We start from the raw sequence: 25,509 nt of genomic DNA, 5'->3' as shown, positions 1-25,509 counted from the left end.
CCTCAAATTTTTATCTTATTTTATTTTTCTTTATTTAAAGATTAATTAAAAAAAAACACGCAATTTTTTATTTTTATTTTTATTTTTATTTTTTTATCCTTTTATTCCTTTTAAAATCTCATTAATACTATCAAGAAAACCACCCTCAGATGCCATTAAAGAAGAGAAAATCGATTATCATGGATACAAAAGAAAGAGAGGTAACACAGAGAGATGAAGAAAAATCTATGGAGAAAAAATTTAAGATATTGGAAACCTTGGAGTTAAACGACAGAGAATTTAAAATAGAAATCCTAAAAATACTCAGAGATATACAAGAAAACACAGAAAGGCAATTTAGGGAGCTCAGAAAACAACTCGATGAACACAAAGAGTATATCTCCAAGGAAATTGAAACTATAAAAACAAATCAATCAGAGATGAAAAACTCAATTCATGAACTGAAAAATGAGGTAACAAGCTTAGCTAATAGAACAGGCCAGATAGAAGAGAGGATTAGCGAAATAGAAGACAAGGAACTTGAGGCTCAACAAAGAGAAGAAGAAAGAGATTTAAAAATTAAAAAAAATGAGATAGCCCTACAGGAATTATCTGACTCCATCAAAAAGAATAACATAAGAATAATAGGTATATCAGAGGGAGAAGAGAGAGAAAATGGAATGGAGAACATACTCAAACAAATAATAGATGAGAACTTCCCAAGCCTGTGGAAAGAACTAAAACCTCAAATTCTAGAAGCAAACAGAACTCCAAGTTTTCTTAACCCCAACAAACCTACTTCAAGGCACATCATAATAAAATTGGCACAAACCAACTGCAAAGAAAAAATTCTCAAGGCAGCCAGGGAAAAGAAGAATACAACATATAAAGGAAGGCCCATTAGATTATCATCAGATTTCTCAACAGAAACTCTACAAGCTAGAAGAGAGTGGACCCCAATATTTAAAGTCTTGAAAGAGAGGAACTTTCAGCCACGAATACTATACCCATCAAAGTTATCCTTCAAATATGAAGGAGAAATAAAAACATTCACAGATATAGAAAAGATGAGAGAATTTATCACCAGAAAACCCCCACTCCAGGAAATACTAAAGGGGGTTCTCCAATCAGATACAAAGAATAAAAAAACAACAACAACAAAGCCACAAGTAAAAGCTCCAAGAAGAACATAACAAAACCAACTTTAAACTGTGACAACAATAAGAAAGGGGGGAGAGGATGAAGATTAACAGTAGTAAAGGGCGATGGAGCGCAAAAGTACTCACAAAATAGTGCACTACAATGAACAGGGTAGGAACCCTTTTCAGTACTTAAGGGTAACCATCATTGAAAAAACCACCACAGAAGCACATGATTTAAAAAAGATAGCAACAGAGGAAAGATGTATGGAACACAACCAAATAAAAACAAAAGATAAAAAAATGAAAGAGAAGAATCAAACAAGACACAAAACTAACAGAAAGCAATCTATAAAATGGCAATGAGGAACTCACAAGTGTCAATAATTACACTAAATGTAAACGGATTAAACTCACCAATAAAAAGGCACAGAGTAGCCGAATGGATCAAAAAAGAAAATCCAACTGTATGCTGCCTACAAGAAACTCATCTAAGTAACAAGGATAAAAACAAATTCAAAGTGAAAGGCTGGAAAACAATACTCCAAGCAAATAACATCCACAAAAAAGCAGGCGTAGCAATACTCATATCTGATAAAGCTGACTACAAGACAGCAAAAGTACTCAGAGACAAAAATGGCCATTTCATAATGGCTAAGGGGACACTGAATCAAGAAGACATAACAATTCTTAATATATATGCACCAAACCAAGGAGCACCAAAATATATAAGACAGCTACTTATTGACCTTAAAACAAAAACTGACAAAAATACAATCATACTTGGAGACCTCAATACACCGCTGACGAATCTAGATCGGTCATCCAAACAGAGAATCAACAAAGACATAGTGGCCTTAAACAAAACACTAGAGCACCTGGATATGATAGACATCTACAGGACATTTCATCCCAAAGTGACTGAGTATACATTTTTCTCCAGTGTACATGGATCATTCTCAAGAATTGACCATATGTTGGGCCACAAAAACAACATCAGCAAATTCAGAAATATTGAAGTTGTACCAAGCATATTTTCTGATCATAAAGCCTTGAAACTAGAATTCAACAGCAAAAAAGAGGGAAAAAATCCCACAAAAATGTGGAAGCTAAACAACATACTTTTAAAGAATGAATGGGTCAAAGAAGAAATAAGTGCAGAGATCAAAAGATATATACAGACAAATGAAAATGATAATACGACATATCAGAATCTATGGGACGCAGCAAAAGCTGTGATAAGAGGGAAGTTCATATCACTTCAGGCATATATGAACAAACAAGAGAGAGCCGAAGTAAACCACTTAACTTCACACCTTAAGGAACTAGAAAATGAAGAACAAAGACAACCCAAAACCAGCCGAAGAAAAGAGATAATAAAAATCAGAGCAGAAATAAATGAAATAGAGAACAGAAAAACTATTGAAAAAATTAATAGAACAAGGAGCTGGTTCTTTGAAAAAATCAACAAAATTGACAAACCCTTGGCAAGACTTACCAAGGAAAAAAGAGAAAGAACTCATATAAACAAAATCCAAAATGAAAGAGGAGAAATCACCACAGACATCGTAGATATACAAAGAATTATTGTAGAATACTATGAAAAACTTTATGCCACTAAATTCAACAACCTAGAAGAAATGGATAAATTCCTAGAACAATACAACCTTCCTAGACTGAGTCATGAAGAAGCAGAAAGCCTAAACAGACCTATTAGTAGAGAAGAAATAGAAAAAACCATTAAAAACCTCCCCAAAAATAAAAGTCCAGGCCCAGACGGCTATACCAGCGAATTTTATCAAACCTTCAAAGAAGACTTGGTTCCTATTCTACAGAAAGTCTTCCAAAAAATTGAAGAAGAAGCAATACTTCCAAACACATTTTATGAGGCAAACATAACCCTTATACCAAAACCAGGCAAGGATGGCACAAAAAAAGAAAACTACAGACCAATATCTCTAATGAATACAGATGCTAAAATACTAAACAAAATACTAGCAAATCGAATACAACAACATATTAAAAAAATAATACATCATGATCAAGTGGGATTCATCCCAGAATCTCAAGGATGGTTCAACATACGTAAAACGGTCAACATAATACACCATATCAACAAAACAAAGAACAAGAATCACATGATATTATCAATAGATGCAGAAAAGGCTTTTGATAAAGTACAACACAATTTTATGTTTAAGACTCTCAACAAAATGGGTATAGAAGGAAAATATCTCAACATGATAAAGGCCATATATGATAAACCATCAGCTAACATCATACTAAATGGCACAAAACTGAAGGCTTTCCCCCTTAAATCAGGAACAAGACAGGGTTGTCCACTCTCTCCACTCTTATTTAATGTGGTACTAGAGGTTCTTGCCACAGCAATCAGACAAGACAAAGAAATAAAAGGCATCCATATTGGAAAAGAAGAAGTAAAGTTATCACTTTTTGCAGATGATATGATCCTATACATCGAAAACCCCAAAGAATCCACAAAAATACTTCTAGAAAAAATAAGCCAATACAGTAAGGTCGCAGGATACAAAATCAACATACAGAAGTCAACAGCTTTTCTATATGCCAACAATGAAACATTTGAGAATGAACTCAAAAGAATAATCCCCTTCACGATTGCAACAAAAAAAATAAAATACCTAGGAATAAACATAACAAAGAATGTAAAAGACTTATACAATGAAAACTATAAACCATTGTTAAGGGAAATCGAAAAAGACATTATGAGATGGAAGAATATTCCTTGTTCTTGGTTAGGTAGAATAAATATAATTAAGATGGCCATATTACCCAAAGCGATATACAAATTTAATGCAATTCCCATCAAAATTCCAATGACATTTTTTAAAGAAATGGAGCAAAAAATCATCAGATTTATATGGAACTATAAAAAGCCCCGAATAGCCAAAGCAATCCTAAAGAAAAAGAACGAAGCTGGGGGCATTACAATACCTGACTTCAAACTCTATTATAGGGCCACGACAATCAAAACAGCATGGTATTGGCATAAAAATAGACACTCGGACCAATGGAACAGAATAGAAAGCCCAGAAATAAAATCACATATATATAGTCAAATAATTTTTGACAAAGGGGCCAACAACACACAATGGAGAAAAGAAAGCCTCTTCAACAAATGGTGCTGGGAAAACTGGAAAGCCACATGCAAAAGAATGAAGCTGGACTACAGTTTGTCCCCCTGTACTAAAATTAACTCAAAATGGATCAAAGATCTAAACATAAGACCTGAAACAATAAAGTACATAGAAGAAGACATAGGTACCAAACTCATGGACCTGGGCTTTAAAGAGCATTTTATGAATTTGACTCCACAGGCAAGAGAAGTGAAAGCAAAAATTAATGAATGGGACTACATCAGACTAAGAAGTTTTTGTTCAGCAAGAGAAATTGATAACAAGATAAACAGACAGCCAACTAATTGGGAAATGATATTTTTAAACACCTGCTCAGATAAGGGCCTAATATCCAAAATATACAAAGAACTCATAAAACTCAACGACAAACAAACAAATAATCCAATAAAAAAATGGGAAGAGGATATGAACAGACACTTCTCCCAGGAAGAAATACAGATGGCCAACAGATATATGAAAAGATGCTCATCTTCTTTAGTTATTAGAGAAATGCAAATCAAAACTGCAATGAGATACCACCTCACACCTGTTAGATTAGCTATTATTAACAAGACAGGTGATGGCAAATGTTGGAGAGGTTGTGGAGAAAAAGGAACCCTCATCCACTGTTGGTGGGAATGTAAAGTAGTACAACCATTATGGAAGAAAGTATGGTGGTTCCTCAAAAAACTGAAAATAGAACTACCTTATGACCCAGCAATCCCTCTACTGGGTATATACCCCAAAAACTCAGAAACATTGACTTGTAAAGACACATGCAGCCCCATGTTCATTGCAGCATTGTTCACGGTGGCCAGGACATGGAAACAACCAAAAAGCCCATCAATAGATGACTGGATAAAGAAGATGTGGCACATATACACCATGGAATACTACTCAGCCATAAGAAATGATGACATCGGATCATTTATAGCAAAATGGTGGGACCTTGACAACATTATACGGAGTGAAATAAGTAAATCAGAAAAAACCAAGAACTGCATTTTTCCATACATAGATGGGACATAAAAGTGAAACCAAGAGACATTGATAAGAGTGTGGTGGTTACGGGGGGGAGGGAGGAGAGGGAGAGGGAAGGGGGAGGGGGAGGGGCACAGAGAGAACTAGATAGAGGGTGACAGGTCAATCTGACTTTGGGTGATGGGTATGCAACATAATTGAACTTTAAGATAACCTGGACATGTTGTCTTTGAATATATGTATCTTGATTTACTGATGTCACCCCATTAAAAATAAATAAAATAAAATATAAAAAAAAAAAAAAAAAAAAAAAAAAAAGATTCATCAGATTTGTATTAACCCACTAAAGACCCCCAAATGGCCAAAGCAGTCATGAGAAAAAGGAACGAAGCTAGAGTTATCATAATTCCTGACTTTAAATTGTATTACAAAGTGACAATAATAAAAACCATATGGTACTGGTAGAAGAACAGACATAAAGACCAGTGGAACAGAACTGGAAGTCCAGAAATAAACCCACATGTACACGGGCCACTGATTTTTGACAAGCCAGAAACAGGCAATGGAGAAGGAAGAGTCTCTTCAATAAACGATGCTAGGAAAATGAAAGCTGCATGCAAAGAATGAAACTACACTGCTACTTGGCACGATAAACAAAAATCAACTCAAAATCAAATAAAGAATATAAGACCTGAAACAGTACAAAACATAAAAGAAAATGTAGGTACTACAACTAGGAACCTTGGTCTAAGAGAAGATTGTGTAAACTTGACCCAAAAGGTAAGGGAAGTGGAAGCAAAAATAAATGAATGGAACCACATTAACCTAAAAAGCTGCTGCACAGCAAAATAAACCATCAACTAAACCAAAAGGCAAACAAACAAGTGAAAGAGGATATTTGTAATCAATATTCCAAAAATTGGTGAATCTCAACAACAGAAAAAGTCTGTTTAAAAAATGTGCAGAAGAGACTGACCTGAGGTAGCGCAGAGGATAAAGCATCGACCTGGAATGCTGAGGTCACCGGTTCGAAACCCTGGGGTTGCCAAGTCAAGGCACTTATGGGACTTGATGTTCCCCACTCCTTCCCCCATTTTCTCTATCTTTTCTTTCTAAAATAAAATTTAAAAAATTAAAATCTTAGATATATTTGAAAAAATATTCAACCTCCCTATATATAAGGGAAGTGCAAACAAAAGCACAACTCCACCATCTCATAACTGTTAGAATGCCTGTTATCAATGAGACAAGAAATAAGTGCTAGAGAGGTTGTGGAGAGAAAGGAACCCATATACACAGCTGGTGGGAACGTAAATTTGCACAGCCACTATGGAAATCAGTATGGAGTTTCTTAAAAAAGTTAAGAATAGATTTACCTTATAACCCAGTAAACCTTCTTCTGGGTATCTCACCAAAATTGTTTGAAAATGTTTATTCATAAAGATATATGTACTCTCACATTCACTGCAGCATTATTTACGGTAGCTGAGACAAAGAAAGAATGGAAGTGTCCGATGATAGATGGTTGGATAAAGAAGAGGTGATACAAATATACTGTGGAATGCTACTCAGCCATAAGAAAAGATGACATACTGCCATTTGTGTCAACATAGCGGGACCTATCATGCTAAGCAAAATAAGTCAGAAAAGGACAAGAATCATGTGATTTCACTCATGTGAGATGTAAAGCAGAAAGCAACAATGAACAAACATAACAAACAGATTCATATACACAGACAAAAAGTATGGTGGTCACCAGAGGGGACAGGGGTTGGGGAGGATGAAGAAGGTAGAGGGGTCAGATGGTGATGGAGGGAGACTGACTAGACTTTGGGTAGGGAGCATACAATGCAATATACAGATGCAGTATTATAGAATTATAATACACTTGAAACTAATATCATCCCAATAAATTTAATTAAAACCAAAACAAAACAAGAATTACTCTGAAACTTCAGGCAGGTTCTTCAGTAAAAAAAGTCATCGCAGAATTAATCACTGCTTTCCACACCACATTGGCGCATGCGTATTTATCGAAATCAGTGGGAGACATTCTAAATAGAAATCAATTTTGAAACCAACTTGTAACATATCCTGAATCTCATGTAGAGAGTCTTTTACTTGCAGATTAAAAATCACTTTATTTTCAGCAAAATGTTTTCATGCGAAAAATCTTGAAAACAAAGCAGATTTGTTTTTGTCATTTTGCCCATTATCTTAATTTTAATAATCATCTCTGTTTGTATGTAGAAATTGTAAAGTGTTTATCAGATTCACAGTAGGTGAATCTTGCTAAAAATAAAATATAAGCTACCCAGACGCGGGAGTGGGGTGGGAGGTTGGCAGAGCGCTGAAAGCACTGCCTGAGCGGACCCGAGGGGCAAGCCTGGCATTCAGGTTGCAGTTGGCCGGTCCAGGCCTGTGTTCAGGATTGCGCTGGGTGTGCGTGCTTGGCGGCGATAAATGCATGTGCTCCCGCGGTGCTGGGCGCGCTTGCTTGGCCACTTCTACAAGAACACTTCCCAGGATAGTTAAGCCGTGATGTTGTTAGCCTTGGGGGAGATGACTTAGAGTTTCAGAGGAACAGGAGTGTTCCCAGTAACATGGGTCGGGTGCCCAGAGTCATAAAGCACTTGGAGCCAAAGCAGAATCTGAGGTATGTGAGCCTTCACAAGCAGCGCCACAAGGACATACAGAGAGCTGCTTTTGCGACACCCCTGCTCAAACACCCCACCTCACCCCCGGGCACCTGCACCCAGGCTGGCCCAGCTACCTGGTGCACAAGGCCAAGCAGGGGCAAGCACTCCAGCTCTGGGCACAGGAGCTCAATGCCCAGCACCACCCACCAGGGACACACACAGTGGAGAACGAGGCGGATCTGGGCTGCCCCGCAGGCATGACCCTCAAGCAGGGGACCTTGGGCTGCCAGTGCCAGGACTGTCTGCCTTGGACACCACTGGAGGCTGCTGGCCTGGCCTGGCTGCACGTTTGTCATAATGACAAGGGCCAGGCCCAGCTGTTAGCTGGGCTGCCACCTGCCAGTGCAACTTGCTGTGACTTCCAGAAATCCTCTCTCCCTGTCCCAGCTTCATTGGTGGGTTACACTTATACCCCCCTGCCCACCTTGAGAAGTAATTTGTCAACACTAACAGTTTCTGCAGTTGGGGTTCATGGCCTATCCAGGAGGTCAGAAAGGGAGAGCCCAGCACCAGCATAGAACGATGTTTATGCACCTGATTCTGCCTGGACCTTGAGGTGTCTATTAAGAACTCTCTCCCTACTGACCAAAGTATGGAGAGGACACGCCAGGGCACGTTGACATCAGAACTCAGACTTCCCAAACCACTTGGTGGAAGAAAGGGAGCTGCAGGGCTGGGGACTGGTTATGCTCACATGGAGGCTGTGCCTCCAAGAAGAAGATGTTCACATGCCACTGGAAGGAGAGCAGACGGCCTTGGCCCACTGGTCAATGAAAGGACAGCAGTCCAGACTCTCCAAGCCCTTTAGTTGGACTGGCATGGAGCTCTGCCTTTGAGGTGCATAGAAGGAGAAGGTGCTATGGGGCCCTGTTGGCGTGTGATGACTGCCGGGACTACACAGCGCAGGAACCGAGGCCTAGGTAGGCTGTAGACAGCACTTAGGACAGAAATGAGCATTGACGGGGTGGTGATGAAATGCCAGGCACCAAGCGGAGCACCTTGTCCATGTGGGTTGTCTGAGGGAAGCCTTGAAACCCGGGGAGGTGGATCCTAGACAGGGGCCCATGTGCCGTCTCAGAATTTTACTGCCCACAGATCTACAGGAGATGAAGGCTCTGGTGGAGCCTCACGCCTTGCTTCTTCTGTGAGGTCTTCTCCAAGAAGCCTGCTCTGACTACTTGTGCTCAGAGTGCCCCCTGTGAGACCGTGAGCCCTGCCAGCTGATCTGTGTGGCTGTCTGTGTGCCCGTGCCTCCTGCGCCAAGATCAGCTCATGGTGTGATTCAGTGACCATGAAGTCTGCAAATACTGACAGTGTTCTCTAAATAGAGAGAAATCTGTTGATGGCTCTCAGGTGTAAGTGCACGTTTATGATGTGGAATTGGACACAGATCATCTGAGGACACGTACGAGATGCATGTGTGCTGACTGATGGGAACGCTGCTTCCGTACACAACACTCATTGTAGTTTTGCTCAGCTTATTGAACCTTGAATTGCTAGTGAGGGAGAACTCATTCCCACGTCACAGCAAAGAGCTATTCTCGATGTACATTTGTTTTATCATTTCAACATTAATTCAAAAACCAAGTTGTAATCGCTCAGTTCAATCCTTTTAAAATCGTCACCATAAACAGGAGATTTTACTCTTGGTAAAGGATTGCCAGTATAAATTTTTCCTAACTTGGCCCCAGTTTGTTCTGATCATTGATTGGACTTCTCTGCATAAGCTACAGTACAAAACAAGTACAATTCAATAGAGTTCCAGTCAACAGTCATACATATTCCACCGTTTTGCAATTCAGTTACATTGAAAGGGAACAACTTAGACAAATAGTTATAACTCTGTAAATGATGAAAAATGGGAGTACATTTAAGTTGAAATAAATAGGACAAAGAGCCTGTCATCAGCTTGGCTCTCTAAGAGAAAATAAACTGACACATTTGTCCTGGCAGATAATCCATGAGATGTAACCAAGGACAAGCTTGGCAGTTATCGGAGATGGATGTTAGCAAGGCAAGGACAAGGAGTTGCTTTTCAGCAGCAAGCAATACGTATGTCCTGTCACCAGAGTGCAGCCTTTGGAAAGTGCTTATGGCCCCTGTGCTCCCACGGGCACAGGCTCAGTGCCAGGAGTGCTGTACTAGTCCCCGCTGCTTCTCCAGAGCATGAGAAAGGCAGAGGGAGGGGACACCAGAGGACAGGGCTTGGCCAGCCTGTCGCCATCCCAGCTCCATGAGGGTGCAGGAGGATCGTGGGGCAGGTGTCACCTGTTCCCAGCAAGAGAGCCAGGGCAAGAGCCTTCCACCTCTGGACTCAGGGCCAGCACCACCCGCAAAGCCCCTCCCCACTCTGTGTCCCTTCCTGGACACTGAGAGTATTTCATCCTCTGGAAATCCCTCCCCTTCAGCCCACAAGTTCAAGGCAGAGAGAAGGTAGAAAGGAGAGGCCGGGCTGAGCCAGATCCTGGTGGGATCTTGTAGTTTTGCTCATCTCGATGACTCCCAATTGCTCTCGTTTTCAATAATGATCAATTATGGAAACAAGGTGTGGGACGAAATGAGGGTGAGGGTGGGCACTCCTTACTGCGGTCACTCTCCCCATGGCCCCGTTCCTTCTGGAAGACAAAGCAGGCACTCGTGAAGAGTGGACCCTGATCACTTCTCTAGGGCACAGACAGAGGCCACCAGGTCTCCTGAGGAAGAACTTTTATTCGTGGAAACAATTACATTTCTGGTAGGGGAAGCTGTTAGAAAATATTAGGTTTGCTACCAGGGGAAGCACGTTCCTGCCTGTTAAGCTCCTGTGTTGTTTTGGAGAAAACACTCTTACTGGAGGAGACTTGAAAGGCACACCCTGGTTGACCAGAGGAGGGACAGCATGTAGGGTAACGACGTAGTTGGTCTGAGACCTCTGCTACCTTCAGCCCATGTTGGGAGGGTCTACCTGGGCACCCTGGCTTTGTGGGTGAGAAGGCCCACTTGCTGATCCTGTCTCTGGTCGACCCACTCTTGTTGGGACTATTTTTGTGGCCATTGGGGATGACTTGGTGAGTATAGGCCGTATCTTCCATCTCTCTTCCCTGCTGTGGAGAAGAGAGAGCCTTGTGGTAAGAGGAAAACCCACCTACTGGGGCCTGGGACTGTGTTTTGTGCTGATGTGACTCTTTGGCATGAAATTCTTGGTGAAGTCCTAATTTCTCCACCAGGATCTGTCTGATAGCTGTTACCATGGCCTGGCCTTCTTTGTGTTCTCCTAGGCTGTGTCTCTTAGCATCCTCCCTCTTATCAGGAGGAAGAGACATCTTGCTTTGGCTCTCACATGGGCATTTAACTTTTGATACCCTGGGCACCTGCTGCCCCTGACTGCTCTGTGCATTCCATATGAGGTCATGTGGCACTTGGGCAGCTGGCACGTCCACACTGGTACTCTCCCTCGAGGAACTGGTCAGTGAACTGTGAGCAGCCAAGATGTCTGCAGCGAGAAGCACATCAGTTTGAGGGTCTTGGAGGAGCATGCTGGTGCCAGAGTCATTGAAGAGCACGCCGGTGGCATAATCTTGCAGGAGGACTTCAGTGTGATTGTCTGGAAGGAGCACGCCCGCGGCCCGGCCTTGAAGCTGGATCTCTGACTCTGCATTCCCTTGTGGCTCCATCATAGTGGAAATCATTGTTTTCCGGAATAATTTTTCTGCATCTCTGGCCACTGATTTTTTAGTCAGTGAGGAGCTTTCATGATGGCCTGGACACCCTGACCACCTCACACCCATAATAATGGTTCTGGGAGAAGCCAGCACACCGGGACCCACAGTGACTTCCCAAGGAGGGGTCTCCTCAGCATGCACAGCATCTCTGGCCTCGTTAGTCCCTGACGATTGGGACCCTAAGATTCCTTCCAGTACTGCGGCCCTATGACAGGGGTCTCCTGAATTCTGAGCCCCTCTTCCCTTCCGTGGCTCATTTTTAGCTGTTGCTAAGCTTGGCTTTGATCCAAGACTCCTTTCCTCAACCTCCATGACAGCCCCAGTCTGCTGGGTTTTTCCCATGAGGCCGAGTGTAAGAGACTGAGAAGGTGGCCTGATCTGCTGTCCAGTCAGAGGGGCCTCTGAGGGCCCGTGGCCAAAACCAGAAGGTGTCCCTCCCGTGGCTTTCTGGATTTCCTCCACCTCAGGTGAGGTGGTGGGGAGGGGACCTGCCCAGGTGAGAACTGACTCAGTGGTTATCACCTTCTCTCCTGATAAGGGCTGAGGAGGTTTTCCCAAGAGCTTGGTGAAGTTGGATTTTGAGTGGACCCCAGACACACAGACATCTGGAGGGGACGAGGGGGACGGTGGAAGGGGCGGATGTTGAGCCTCACGTTGCTTGAGCTTTAGGGGACCAACGGCCTGGAAGGGCAGGCCCCATTTTTGTCCAACCCGAAACTTTATAATGTGTGATTCCAGAACATGTCTAACAGGTGGATCGAGGAAGGAAAGCTCACAAGAGGTGTTCACGTAGTGTCCCCGACTCTTCAAAGATGCTTGAGTTTCCCTGTGAGTGTCAAGATTGGGAAAAGTATGACTGGCAGTAAGCCAGGATCGGCGCACCCTCACAGGGATCAAACCCTGTGTCATCTGTTCTAACTTCCTGCCCAAATGGGCCTGTAAGAGTGCTTCTAGAGGTTTCTTATTTGGGTCTCTGTGTAAGCAAGTTCCTGGGTCACTCTTTGGAGGCTTCCCGTGATGCTCTGACTTGTTGGAGTTCATTTCCTGAAACTCCACTGCAAAGTTGCCTGGGCCTCTGGTGGGACCTTTCAGGGTCATCCCCACACATTGCCATAGACCCCTGCTGAGGTCCTGCCCTGGTTGGTTCTTCATGTGAGACCTTCTCTGGATCCTGGGCTCCATCTTCTGTGAGTCCTGTGCCTGACTCACCCCTGGGCATTGGCCCTGGGCCTGCATCAGTTTCAGAGACACCTGGACCCTGAAGTCCGGGCCATCCTGTTGTTTGTCCTTGAAGATCCTCTTCTGAAGATGTTGCTTCTGATGATGAGGGCTGTTCAACTCTCTGTGAGGTATGGACACTGACCTGTGGCCATGGGAAGCCTCGCTACCCTGGGGAAGGTTGGGAGTGGGGTGTCTAAAGCCTCCCTGAATTGTTCCGGTGACAGACGGTGATGCCTTCACACTTTGCAGTTGTTCCTTCAGCGAGGGTGGTTCCAGAGGCTGAATTTTTATCGGGACAAGTTTCTGTTCTTTATTCTGGGGTGTAGGGCAAGATACCCCAGAGGTCCTCATCTGGTGCGCAGAAGAAGGTGGTCGGATTGTGGGGGAGGATATGACATGGGTCTGGGTCTGGATCTGAGCTGGAGTTAAGGGTTGGGACCGTGTCAAGTGTCTATTGAATGGTTGTGGGTGGGCCCCAGGGGGCGGCAAGGCTGGGGCCTGGGAAAGACCTGAAGATGTTCCAGGCTGACCTGGAACTGGAACTGGGATGCTGTTACACAGTCCATTAAATGCCATTGAAATAGGCTCTAGGGAAAAAGAGCCTTTGGACGCCCAGAATGTAGCCACCAGGGACTCGCTGTGCAGAGAGGGGAGGCCCCAGAAAAGCTGGCTCCATCTCTGATGTAGATGATCGCCCAGGAACTTGAGATGTGAGGACTGCTGAGCACCAGGCACAGGCTCTTGTTTGCCCTTTGTGCTCCAGAAGGGCAGGGAGGTCATGGTGTCCTGCTCAGCACCCAGAGATTTCCACATGTTCCCCAAAGAGTTCAGGTGGCTGTCCACGCACTTAATATTTGAAAATGGCCCCTTCTTTTCTTTCTCCTCCCACACCTTCAGTTGTGCTTTTTTGGTGAGCATCATCTCCAGCAGCTTCTGGACTTCATGGTGGACAAAGGAGAGGCTACCAGTCTCTACCTGCTTGTCTGTGGGGTCTTCCCAGAATGAGGCCAGGGGTGGGTGGCTGGATGGGTGCTCTTGCTGTGACTCAGGCTGTGATGAGAAGGGGAAGAACAAGGCCTTGCTAGTCACCCTCTGCCAGGACAGGGACTTAGTGGGACAGGCTGAGCAGCTGGCTGAGGTGGCCGGGATGGGAGACAGCAGAAAGGTGTTCTCTGGACGTGGGCTGGTCACCTCAGTGCCCAGGGGCATTCCCTTCAAGTCATGTTGGTCTGTTGAGCAGGTGGAGGCCAGAGGTAGAGGACACAGGGTAGAAGGAGCTGGGAAAGCCACCGGGGATACGAGGGGCACGGCCTCTTTCACAGGCACTGGGCAGCTACCGTGGGCTACCTCGGGCCCTTTTGTGCTTGCCTCACCGGGAAGGTCTTGATCTGAGCGCTGACAAGAGTTGTCCGTGGCAGGAGGCCTCCCCAGGTGGCTGCAGGAGACAGAGGCACAGGCTGCAGCCAGGGGCAGAGGGTCTGGGAGGGCCTGGAGGCTCTGCAGGGGTGGGCATCTGGGGCCCAGGGTCACCCACGGACCCCTATCGAACCCCCCAGTGCTCACCCCAGGTCTCTAGCCACACCCCTCCCATTTGCCTCTCACCTCCACCACTTCCCCCCAGGTCAGTCTAAGGCTGCCTGCAGCCCTGGGGTCACATGGTAGGTTTGGAAGGGAGGAGGACAAAGCATAGAAGGGGAAGAACCTTTACCTTCCAAGAATGGACATTAGGTTCCGAACCTCTTCCAGTTCATGCAGGCAATCTCTGCAGGCTGGAAATCAGGAGACAGGTCACATGGTGAAGCAGGTCTGGGGTCTTACCGGGGCCTGAGTGCAATGGCCCTTCAGGGCAGATGCGTGGGAGAGTGGACCCTGGAGCCCAAGCCTCAGGGTCCAGGTCACATGATCCTTGACACTGATGGCAAAGCTCATGTCAGGGCACTTGTGTCATTTACAAAGTGGTCTCAATCCACTCCCGCGTGTGGCCTCACTTCTTCCCCACTGGGGAGTTAGGATGGGGGCAGGGTTTACCTCACAGTGGAATCTGAGAGAGGGTAAACAGTGTTGATGCAGGACAGCCCAGAGGTCCCTGCTGGGACACCCTTGTAGGGAAACACCCATTTCCAGGCCTCTAGGCCTCATTGCAAGCCGGGGTCTGGGGAAATCAGGGCTCTAACCTTTTGCCCAGAAGCCTCCCGACCTGAGGATTCTGTATCCTGAGGGATGGGCTTTGCTGCTGGTGTCTTTGGGGACCTGGCCCTGGGCCTCAGGGACAGGATAGGTTTAGGCAAACTCTCAGGTGTAGGGCTGAGGGACAGAAGCTCACCTTTCAAAGCTTCATTTTTTTTCCTGCTGCTTCTCCTCCACCTGGTCTCCCCTGGATGCTGAGAGACAAGAGAGAACGAGGAGTGGCACCCCATCCTCCCTCTCCTCTTTCTTCTCTCCAGACAAGCTGCGGACACTCCATGCTCATGAACAGTATGATTTTCTACCTTTAACTAATGGGACTCCCTGTTTCTCCTTTTACCTCTTTTTTTTTTTTTTTCCAAGTGAGCAGAGGGGATTAGAAAGACAGATTTCCACATGCATCCCAATTTAGTTCACCTGGCAACCCCTGTCAGGTGCCAATGGTCTGCCCATCTGGGGCTGTGTTTACAACTGAGCTAGGTTTAGCACCTGAGGGGGAGGCTCCATGGAACCATCCTGAGAGCACGGGGCTGATGCGCTCCAACCAATGGAGCCATGGCTGAGGGAGGCGAAAGGAGAGAAAGAGACAGAGACAGAGACAGAATGGGAAGGCGGTGTGGTGGAGAAGCAGATGGTTGCTTCTCCTGTGTTCCCTGACAGGGAATAAAACCCAGGACATCCACACACTGGGTTGACGTTATACCACTGAGCCAAGTGGCCAGGGCTTGGTGTTTGTTCTTTTAGTTTTGAAGTAGATTAATAGTATTTCTGTTTTTTCTTCTGTGAAAAGGTAAAGAAAGATTTTTCTATATGAGGATGACCATACATTTCTCCTGTCTCTGTTCCTCTACTCAAGTCTGACCTCTGCCGCGGACCAGCGCAGCTTCCAAATAACGGTGCGGAATTAAGGAAACACACTTTGTCAGAACAAAACCGATGGGACCGGGAGGACTCTTCAAACTGCCTGGCAGTATCTGAGTGCCTCACAGCCCCAGTTCGCTTTATTATATGGACCTATGCAAATCAAGGACCCTGATACAAAGTTGCACATCAAAGGCTAAGACAGGAACTCTCCCAAGGCAAAAACAGGATACATTAGTGAAATTTACAAACATCTGAAACAAACAGAGTCAGAGGAAGGGCATGTATATTGCTTCCTGCAACCCAAGGAAGGAAGTGGAGTGGGTGCAAACACTCAGCATCAAAGCCAAATATGGAGATGGAGGGGGGAGAACTTAGCCTTTTGCTAAGCCTTGAATCTATAATGGCTTCCTGCCATTAACGGTCCACAACAGACCTCCAGGCCCATCTGGGCTCCCTCAGGTAGGACTCTGCTTCCTGAGGCCACCACCCCACCCATCCTCCACTCAGAAGCTCCTGGGGTCTCTGCACTGCCCCGGGATCAGCCGTATCAGAGGAGAGGGTGGCCAGAGACACCTGCTGTGGGAAGGCAGCCTGTGAACTAGGGCTTAGGGTCTGTCCCACAGAGATCCAGTTCTTATCATTGACTTTTTGTGATAGGGAAGCTTAAAAGTTAAATATTTGACTTCAATAATCGTAACTTATCAGTTGTAATGGATAGGGATTGTAAGGGTTAGGAAATAGTTAATCTGGTTGCTATTTTCTCTTCATGACTCCCTGGCCTTTACTTTGAAATTTAGTGAAAAGTTTACCTTTGCAGGACTGTCAGGAAAGCTTACATTGGGGAGGGACCTACTAATTAGGGGAATTTAGATCACAATAGTTATTTGTAAAAGCCTAGCCACAGGATTTACTTGAAAAGTCAAGGCCTATAAATTAATTTGAAATTTAATTCACCAAACTTAAATCTTGACTTTGTATCCCAAGAAAACAGGGAGTTTTTTCACAGTTAATTCCCAGAGGCAAATGGTCTCAGAGGCCTCAGGTACCACTCACTGTTCCTGGGAGACACCTGCCCCGGCTGCCTTGAAGAGTTACCGAGGGCACTACATAGGACCATGCTGACTGGACCTGTGTTACATCAGGAGAACTTGAAGAGGAGACATTTTTGCCACTGAACACCCAGCTCCCACACCTTGTTACCTGACTAACTACACGGGCTTTCAACTTTGTTTCCTTTTCCCCCTGAACCCTATAAAACTGGCAACATCAAGGGAATGTAAGGCAACTTTGTGGACAGGACTCCCCTGCCATCTGAGGGTACTGGTATTTCTGAATCAAGATACTCTTATAAACTCAGTCTGGTGCATCTCTTTGATTGCGATGAACTGCACTGAACCAGGTTTGTTCCAGTAACATTTGGCCACTGGTTCCTACAGCCTTCCCCACACTTGGAATCCTGGATGGACATTTCTGAATTTTCTCTCATATTCAAAAGAAATACTCAGACCTACTCTAACCCCTGCCTAACCAGGCTTTTTCCTAGAGGATGATGTTCTAGTCTTTCCAGAGAACAGTCGTTCTATCTCCCATCTCAGGAGTCTCTCTAGGTCATGCAGAGAGGTGGAAATAAGAATAGAAAAAGATAACCTGTGTTGAGTCTGGGCAAAGGGTTTCTTACCTCCCTGATGTTTCTATGTCTCCTAGCTGGTAGTGAGGATGGATTACCATTGACCCAGGAGAGAAAATAGAGTAGCAGCAGTGCACACAGGATGGCAACACTGGCGTCAATTAACGAAAAATGGAAGCTCGTACAAGTAGCAATAATGCTCTTCAGAGAAAAGAGAGGGTTCTCCATCATCTGAATCGCAATGCTACCTTCAGGCAACTGAGCACTGGGCGGGGCTCGTGGCCTAAAGGCCCAGGCCAGCATCACTGAGCTGTGGTCTGGTCACAAAGGGTTGCTGAGGCAGAAAAGAGGCATTAAGAGGAGGGGGCTGAAACTTTGCCCCTCCCCTATCCAACCCCAAAGCTATCTCTACCGTTCTCTGAACCTTCCACAACCACATCCTCTCTCTTCTGTTAGAGATATACCTTACTCCACTTTTTTTTCAGTCCATCTGGATTGCAGATAATCTCTGGTTCCTTTCAGAGTCATATTTGAATTTTTTCAGCTCATAACTAAGAATTCTGGGGTTGTCCCTGGACGTTTGGGTAATTATCAGGTATCTTTACTCTGTGAATGCCTCCTGTATGCAACACCATCTTGGCTCCATATGTTTTTGCTTTGCATGAAGCAAGACGTAGAACTTAAATTTCTTTTATGCTAATTTAGCTGTGTGTATTTATATTTTGAAAACATTAAAACTTTTTTATTTTCATTAAGCTTCACTATCTTTATCAAAAAAGTTTCAAAATTTAATAATTACTCAAAAGTTTCAAAGCTAAATAAATATAAAGCAAATTGAAATAGTTAAACTTTTAATGTTTTTAATGATTTCTAACAGTTTTGCCTCTGAAATTAATAAAGGTTACATACACAGAAACATATGAAACATGCTATACACACACTTTCTTTAAAAAAAAAAAATCAATCCAGCACTTAAATCTAAGAATCAAGCTTTCCTTCAAGTCTGAAAGCTCTGTTAAGTAATTTTTTTAAGTGAGACAGTACGCAGCCAATTATCTCTGTTTCTCTGGAATATTTTGATTTTGCCCTAAGTTTTGAAGAATGGATTTGCTAGACATGGAATCCTTGGTTTAAATTTTCTTTTATTCTATTTCTGTGAAAATGTCACCCATAGCCATTACTTTATTGTATCTGACTGGAGGTCAGTGATTCACCTTATTCTGGATGCTTTCCTTCAATGAGCGAGTTTTCTCCTGCTACTGCCATGAGTTTCCATTTGTTTTTCCAGTTTCATTGTGATGTGTCTAAGAGTGGATCTGCTTTATTTTTTTAATTTATTAGAGGGAAACATAAAATTTTTAGATTAATTTTTATATACAGATTTGATATTTACAGTCATATTTCTGGATTTTTCTTTCTTTTTTCTTTTTCCTTTTTTGTTTTTAACTCTCCATGTATCAACAAGTGTGTGTTTAATGGTGGCACACAGGTCATTTCTCTTCATAGTTTTCACTTTGTTTCTCAGCTTTTATAATTTCTATTAGTCCATCTTTAAGTTCACTGATTCTTTCTTCTGCCATCTTAAGTGTATTGGTGAACATCTCTAATTAATTTTTTTAATAATTTTATTTTTAATGGGGTGACATCAATAAATCAGGATACATATATTCAAAGATAACAAGTCCAGGTTATCTTGTCGTTCACTTATGTTGAATACCCATCACCCAAAGTCAGATTGTCCTCTGTCATCTTCTATCTAGTTTTCTTTGTGCCCTGCCCCTCTCCCTTTCCCTCCCCCTCTCGGCCCTCCCCCCGTAATCACCACACTCTTATCAATGTCTCTTAGTCTCACTTTTATGTCCCACCTACGGATGGAATAATGCAGTTCCTGTTTTTTTCTGATTTACTTATTTCACTTCGTATAATGTTATCAAGATCCCACCAATTTGCTGTAAACGATCCAATGTCATCATTTCTTATGGCTGAGTAGTATTCCATAGTGTATATGTGCCACATCTTCTTTATCCAGTCTTCTATTGAAGGGCATTTTGGTTGTTTCCATGTCCTGGCTACTGTGAACAATGCTGCAATGAACATGGGGTTGCATGTGTCTTTACGTATCAATGTTTCTGAATTTTTGGGGTATATACACAGTAGAGGGATTGCTGGGTCATAAGGTAGTTCTATTTTCAGTTTTTAGAGGAACCACCATACTTTGTTCCATAATGGTTGTACTACTTTACATTCCCACCAACAGTGTATGAAGATTCCTTGTTCTTCACGCCTCTCCAACATTTGCTATTACCTGTCTTGTTAATAATAGCTAATCTAACAGGTGTGAGGTGGTATCTCATTGCAGTTTTGATTTGCATTTCTCTAATAACTAAAGAAGATGAGCATCTTTTCATATATCTGTTGGCCATTTGTAATTCTTCCTGGGAGAAGTGTTTGTTCATGTCCTCTTCCCATTTTTTTTATTGGATTGTTTGTTTGTTTGTTGTTGAGTTTTATGAGTTCTTTGTATATTTTGGATATGAGGCCCTTATCTGAGCTGTTGTTTGAAAATATCATTTCCCATTTAGTTGGCTTTCTGTTTATTTTGTTATCAGTTTCTCTTGCTGAGCAAAAACTTCTTAGTCTGATGTAGTCCCATTCATTAATTTTTGCCTTCACTTCTCTTGCCTTTGGAGTCAAATTCATAAAATGCTCTTTAAAACCCAGGTCCATGAGTTTAGTACCTATGTCTTCTTCTATGTACTTAATTGTTTCAGGTCTTATGTTTAGATCTTTGATCCATTTTGAGTTAATTTTAGTACAGGGGGAAAGACTGTAGTCCAGTTTCATTCTTTTGCATGTGGCTTTCCAGTTTTCCCAGCACCATTTATATTGATGAGGCTTTCTTTTCTCCATTGTGTGTTGTTGGCCCCTTTATAAAAAATTATTTGACTATATATATGTGGTTTTATTTCTGGGTTTTCTATTCTGTTCCATTGGTCTGAGTTTCTATTTTTCTGCCAATACCATGCTGTTTTGATTGTCGTGGCCCTATAATATAGTTTGAAGTCAGGTATTGTAATGCCCCCAGCTTCATTCTTTTTCTTTAGGATTGCTTCGGCTGTTCGGGGTTTTTTATAGTTCCATATAAATCTGATGATTTTTTGCTCCACTTTTTAAAAAAATGTCATTGGAATTTTGATGGGAATTGCATTAAATTTGTATATTGCTTTGGGTAATATGGCCATCTTGATTATATTTATTCTTCCTAACCAAGAAAAAGGTATATTCTTCCAACTCATTATATCTTTTTCGATTTCCCTTAACAATGGTTTATAGTTTTCTTTATATAAGTCCTTTACATTCTTTGTTATGTTTATTCCTAAGTATTTTTTTTTTTTTTTTTGCAATCGTGAAGGGGATTATTCTTTTGAGTTCGTTCTCAAATGTTTCATTGTTGGCATGTAGAAAGGCTATTGTCTTCTGTATGTTAATTTTGTATCCTGCGACCTTACTGTATCGGCTTATTGTTTCTAGTAGTCTTTTTGTGGATTCTTTGGGGTTTTAGATGTATAGGATCATATCATCTGCAAAAAGTGATACCTTTACTTCTTCTTTTCCGATATGGATGCCTTTTATTTCTTTATCTTGTCTGATTGCTCTGGCTAGAACCTCTAGTACCACATTAAATAAGAGTGGAGAGAGTGGAAAACCCCGTCTTGTTCCTGATTTAAGGGGAAAAGCCTTCAGTTTAGTGCCATTTAATATGATGTTAGCTGATGGTTTATCATATATGGCCTTTATCATGTTGAGATATTTTCCTTCTATACCCACTTTGTTGAGAGTCTTAAACATAAAATTGTGTTGTATTTTATCGAAAGCCTTTTCTGCATCTATTGATAAGATCATGTGGTTTTTGTTCTTTGTTTTGTTGATATGGTGTATTATGTTAATCGTTTTACATATGTTGAAACATTCTTGAGATTCTGGGATGAATCCCATTTGATCATGATGTATTATTTTTTTAATATGTTGTTGTATTCGATTTGCTAGTATTTTGTTTAGTATTTTAGCATCTGTATTCATTAGAGATATTGGTCTGTAGTTTTCTTTTTTTGTGCCATCCTTGCCTGGTGCTGGTATGAGGGTTATGTTGGCCTCATAAAATGTGTTTGGATGTATTGCTTCTTCTTCAATTTTTTGGAAGACTTTCAGTAGAATAGGAACCAAGTCTTTGAATGTTTGATAAAATTTGCTGGTATAGCCGTCAGGGCCTGGACTTTTATTTTTGGGGAGGTTTTTAATGTTTTTTTCTATTTCATCTCTACTAATAGGTCTGTTTAGGCTTTCTGCTTCTTCTTGACTCAGTCTAGGAAGGTTGTATTGTTCTGGAATTTATCCATTTCTTCTAGGTTGTTGAATTTAGTGGCATAAAGTTCTTCATAGTATTCTACAATAATTCTTTGTATATCTACAGTGTCTGTGGTGATTTCTCCTCTTTCATTTTGGATTTTGTTTATATGAGTTCTTTCTCTTTTTTCCTTGGTAAGTCTTGCCAAGGGTTTGTCAATTTGTTGATCTTTTCAAAGAACCAGCTCCTTGTTCTATTAATTTTTTCTATAGTTTTTCTGTTCTCTATTTCATTTATTTCTGCTCTGATTTTTATTATCTCCTTTCTTCGGCTGGTTTTGGGTTGTCTTTGTTCTTCTTTTTCTAGTTCCTTAAGGTGTGAAGTTAAGTGGTTCACTTGGGCTCTCTCTTGTTTGTTCATATATGCTTGAAGTGATATGAACTACCCTCTTATGACTGCTTTTGCTGCATCCCATAGATTCTGATATGTCATATTGTCATTTTCATTAGTCTGTATCTATCTTTTGATCTCTGCACTTATTTCTTCTTTGACCCATTCATTTTTTAAAAGTGTGTTGTTTAGTTTCCACTTTTTGTGGGATTTTTTCCTCTTTTTTGCAGTTGAATTCTAGCTTCAAGGCTTTATGATCAGAAAATATGCTTGGTACAACTTCGATTTTTCTGAATTTGCTGATATTGTTTTCGGGCCCAATGTATGGTCAATTCTTGAGAGTGATCCATGTACACTGGAGAAAAATGTATACTCAGTCACTTTGGGATGAAAAGACCTGTAAATGTCTATCATATCCAGGTGCTCTAGTGTTTTGTTTAAGGCCACTATATCTTTGTTGATTCTTTGTTTGGATGACCGATCTAAAGCCGTCAGCAGTGTATTGAAGTCTCCAAGTATGATTGTATTTTTGTCAGTTTTTGTTTTAAGGTCAATAAGTAGCTGTCTTATATATTTTGGTACTCCTTGGTTTAGTACATATATATTAAGAATTGTTATGTCTTCTTGATTCAGTGTCTTCTTAGCCATTATGAAATGGCCATTTTTGTCTCTGAGTACTTTTGCTGTCTTGTAGTCAGCATTATCAGATATGAGTATTGCTACCCCTGCTTTTTTTTGGATGTTATTTGCTTGGAGTATTGTTTTCCAGCCTTTCACTTTGAATTTGTTTTTATCCTTGTTACTTAGATGAGTTTCCTGTAGGCAGCATACAGTTGGATTTTCTTTTTTAATCCATTCTGCTACTCTGTGCCTTTTTATTGGTGTGTTTAATCCGTTTATCTTTAGTGTAATTATTGATACTTGTGAGTTCCCTATTGCCATTTTATATATTGCTTTCTGTTAGTTTTGTGTCTTGTTTGATCCTTCTCTTTCGTTTTTCTATCTTTTGTTTTATTTAGTTGTATTCCATACATCTTTTGTCTGTTGCTATCTTTTTTATCTCATGTGCTTCTGTGGTGGTTTTTTCAATGGTGGTTACCTTTAAGTAATGAAAAGTGTTCCTACCCTGTTCATTGTAGCGCACTATTTTGTGAGTGCTTTTGCACTCCATCGTCCTTTGCTACTGTTAATCTCCATCCTCTCCCCCCCTTTCTTTTTGTTGTTGTCACAGTTTAAATTTGGTTTTATTGTGTTCTTCTTGGAGCTTTTACTTGTGGCTTTTTTTTTTTTTTTGTTCTTTGTATCTGATTGGAGAACCCCCTTTATTAATTCCTGGAGTGGGCGTTTTCTGATGATAAATTCCCTCATCTTTTCTGTATCTGTGAATGTTTTTATTTCTCCTTTATATTTGAAGGATAGCTTTGATGGGTATAGTATTCTTGGCTGAAAGTTCCTCTCTTTCAGGACTTTAAATATTGGGGTCCACTCTCTTCTAGCTTGTAGAGTTTCTGCTGAGAAATCTGAACATAATCTAATGGGCCTTCCTTTATATGTTGTATTCTTCTTTTCCCTGGTTGCCTTGAGAATTTTTTCTTTGCCGTTGGTTTGTGCCAATTTCATTATGATGTACCTTGGAGTAGGTTTGTTGGGGTTAAGAAAACTTGGAGTTCTGTTTGCTTCTTGAATTTGAGGCTTTAGTTCTTTCCACAGGCTTGGGAAGTTCTCATTTATTATTTTTTTTGAGTATGTTCTCCATTTCATTTTCTCTCTCTTCTCCCTCTGATATACCTATTATTCTTATGTTATTCTTTTTGACAGAGTCAGATAATTCTTGTAGGGCTATCTCATTTTTTTAAATTTTTGAGTCTCTTTCTTCTCTCTGTTGTGCCTCAAGTTGCTTGTCTTCTATTTCACTAATCCTACCTTCTATCTGGCCTATTCTATTAGCTAAGCTTGTTACCTTGTTTTTCAGCTCGTGAATTGAGTTTTTCATCTCTGTTTGATTTGTTTTTATAGTTTCAATTTCCTTGGAAATATATTCTTGTGTTCATTGAGTTGTTTTCTGAGCTCCCTAAATTGCCTTTCTGTGTTTTCTTGTATATCTCAGAGGATTTTTAGGATTTCTATCTTGAATTCTCTGTCACTTAGCTCCAAGATTTCTAATATATTACATTTTTTCTCCATTGATTTTTCCTCATCTAGCTGTGTTACCTCTCTTTCTTTTGTATCCATGATATTCGATTTTCTCTTCCTTAATGGCATCTGAGGGTGGTTTTGTTGATAGTACTAATGAGATTTAATAAAGAATAAAAGGTTAAAAAAATCAAAAAGAGGTTTTTTTTTAAAAAAAATTAATAATGAAATAAAGAAAAATAAAATAAAATAAAAATTAAAAAAAAGGAAATTATTCCCCCTTCTCCTTTTTTCCTCTCCTCTCCTCTCCCCTCTTTCTTGAGACTAAATAGAACAAACAATGCCTGTAATGGAGGGCCTGAATTGGGGAGAAGTAATAAAGGGGCAAAAAAAAAAAAAAGGAATAAAAAAGGGGAGTATGGACCCACAAAAAGCAAATAAGAAAAAAATTTGGGTCAAGAATAAAATGATTTGCTTTTATGTGTTGGTTGATTAAGAGTTATGATGAGAGGAATAAGAGGGAAACAGAAAAATGGGAGGACATATTAAAAAATTACTATTGTATTTAGTGGAACAAGAACTTGATAAAATGGAGAACCAGGGATGGGAGCACTGCTAGTGTGTTAAAAAGATGAAGTAAAAACCCCTCAAAATGCCACAAACATAAGTTTGTGTCCCAGAGAAGATATTGTTCATTATTGAGGTTTGAATGAGAGGAGACGTAAAGGAGAAAGGAAGAAACTAATATAGAGGGAGAAAAAAGAGAGAGAGAGAGAAAAAAAGAGGGAACCACTAAAAGAAGAAAAAAGAAAAAAGAGGAGAGAGAGAGAGAGAGAGTTAAGGGTTTTGGAGTGCAACCCTCATAGAGAGAAAAGAAGAGGAAAGAAAAGATAATGGGAGATGTAACACTTATGGGTAATGTAGTTCAAGGAGAGGAGAGAGTAAGACCGGCAGAGAGTTAAACGACCAAATTGGAGGAGGAAAAAAAAATATCAAGAATGAAGATAAGAGAAACAAACGAAAAAATATAATAAAATGGGATAGGTTATAAAGTCTGTGTATTATTCTTGATTTTGAGAGGTTATCTTCTT

General features: G+C 41.5%; 1 protein-coding gene across 1 annotated transcript in view; it reads right to left on the bottom strand.

The window, feature by feature from the left end:
- Nucleotides 1–10,700: 10,700 nt before the first annotated feature.
- LOC136391463 (spermatogenesis-associated protein 31E1-like) overlaps nt 10,701–25,509 on the bottom strand; it is a 47,134-nt gene continuing 32,325 nt past the window's right edge. Inside the window, exons 2-3 of the mRNA XM_066363149.1 lie at nt 14,584–14,644; nt 10,701–14,310 (exon numbers count right to left, since the gene is read on the bottom strand). Of these exons, the coding sequence (XP_066219246.1) occupies nt 10,701–14,310; nt 14,584–14,644 (3,671 nt within the window). The remainder of the gene's footprint in view (nt 14,311–14,583; nt 14,645–25,509) is intronic.

Source organism: Saccopteryx leptura, chromosome 2 (genome assembly GCF_036850995.1).
Source record: "Saccopteryx leptura isolate mSacLep1 chromosome 2, mSacLep1_pri_phased_curated, whole genome shotgun sequence".
Lineage (NCBI taxonomy): Eukaryota > Metazoa > Chordata > Mammalia > Chiroptera > Emballonuridae > Saccopteryx > Saccopteryx leptura.
This window is presented reverse-complemented; position numbering and strand designations above follow the sequence as displayed.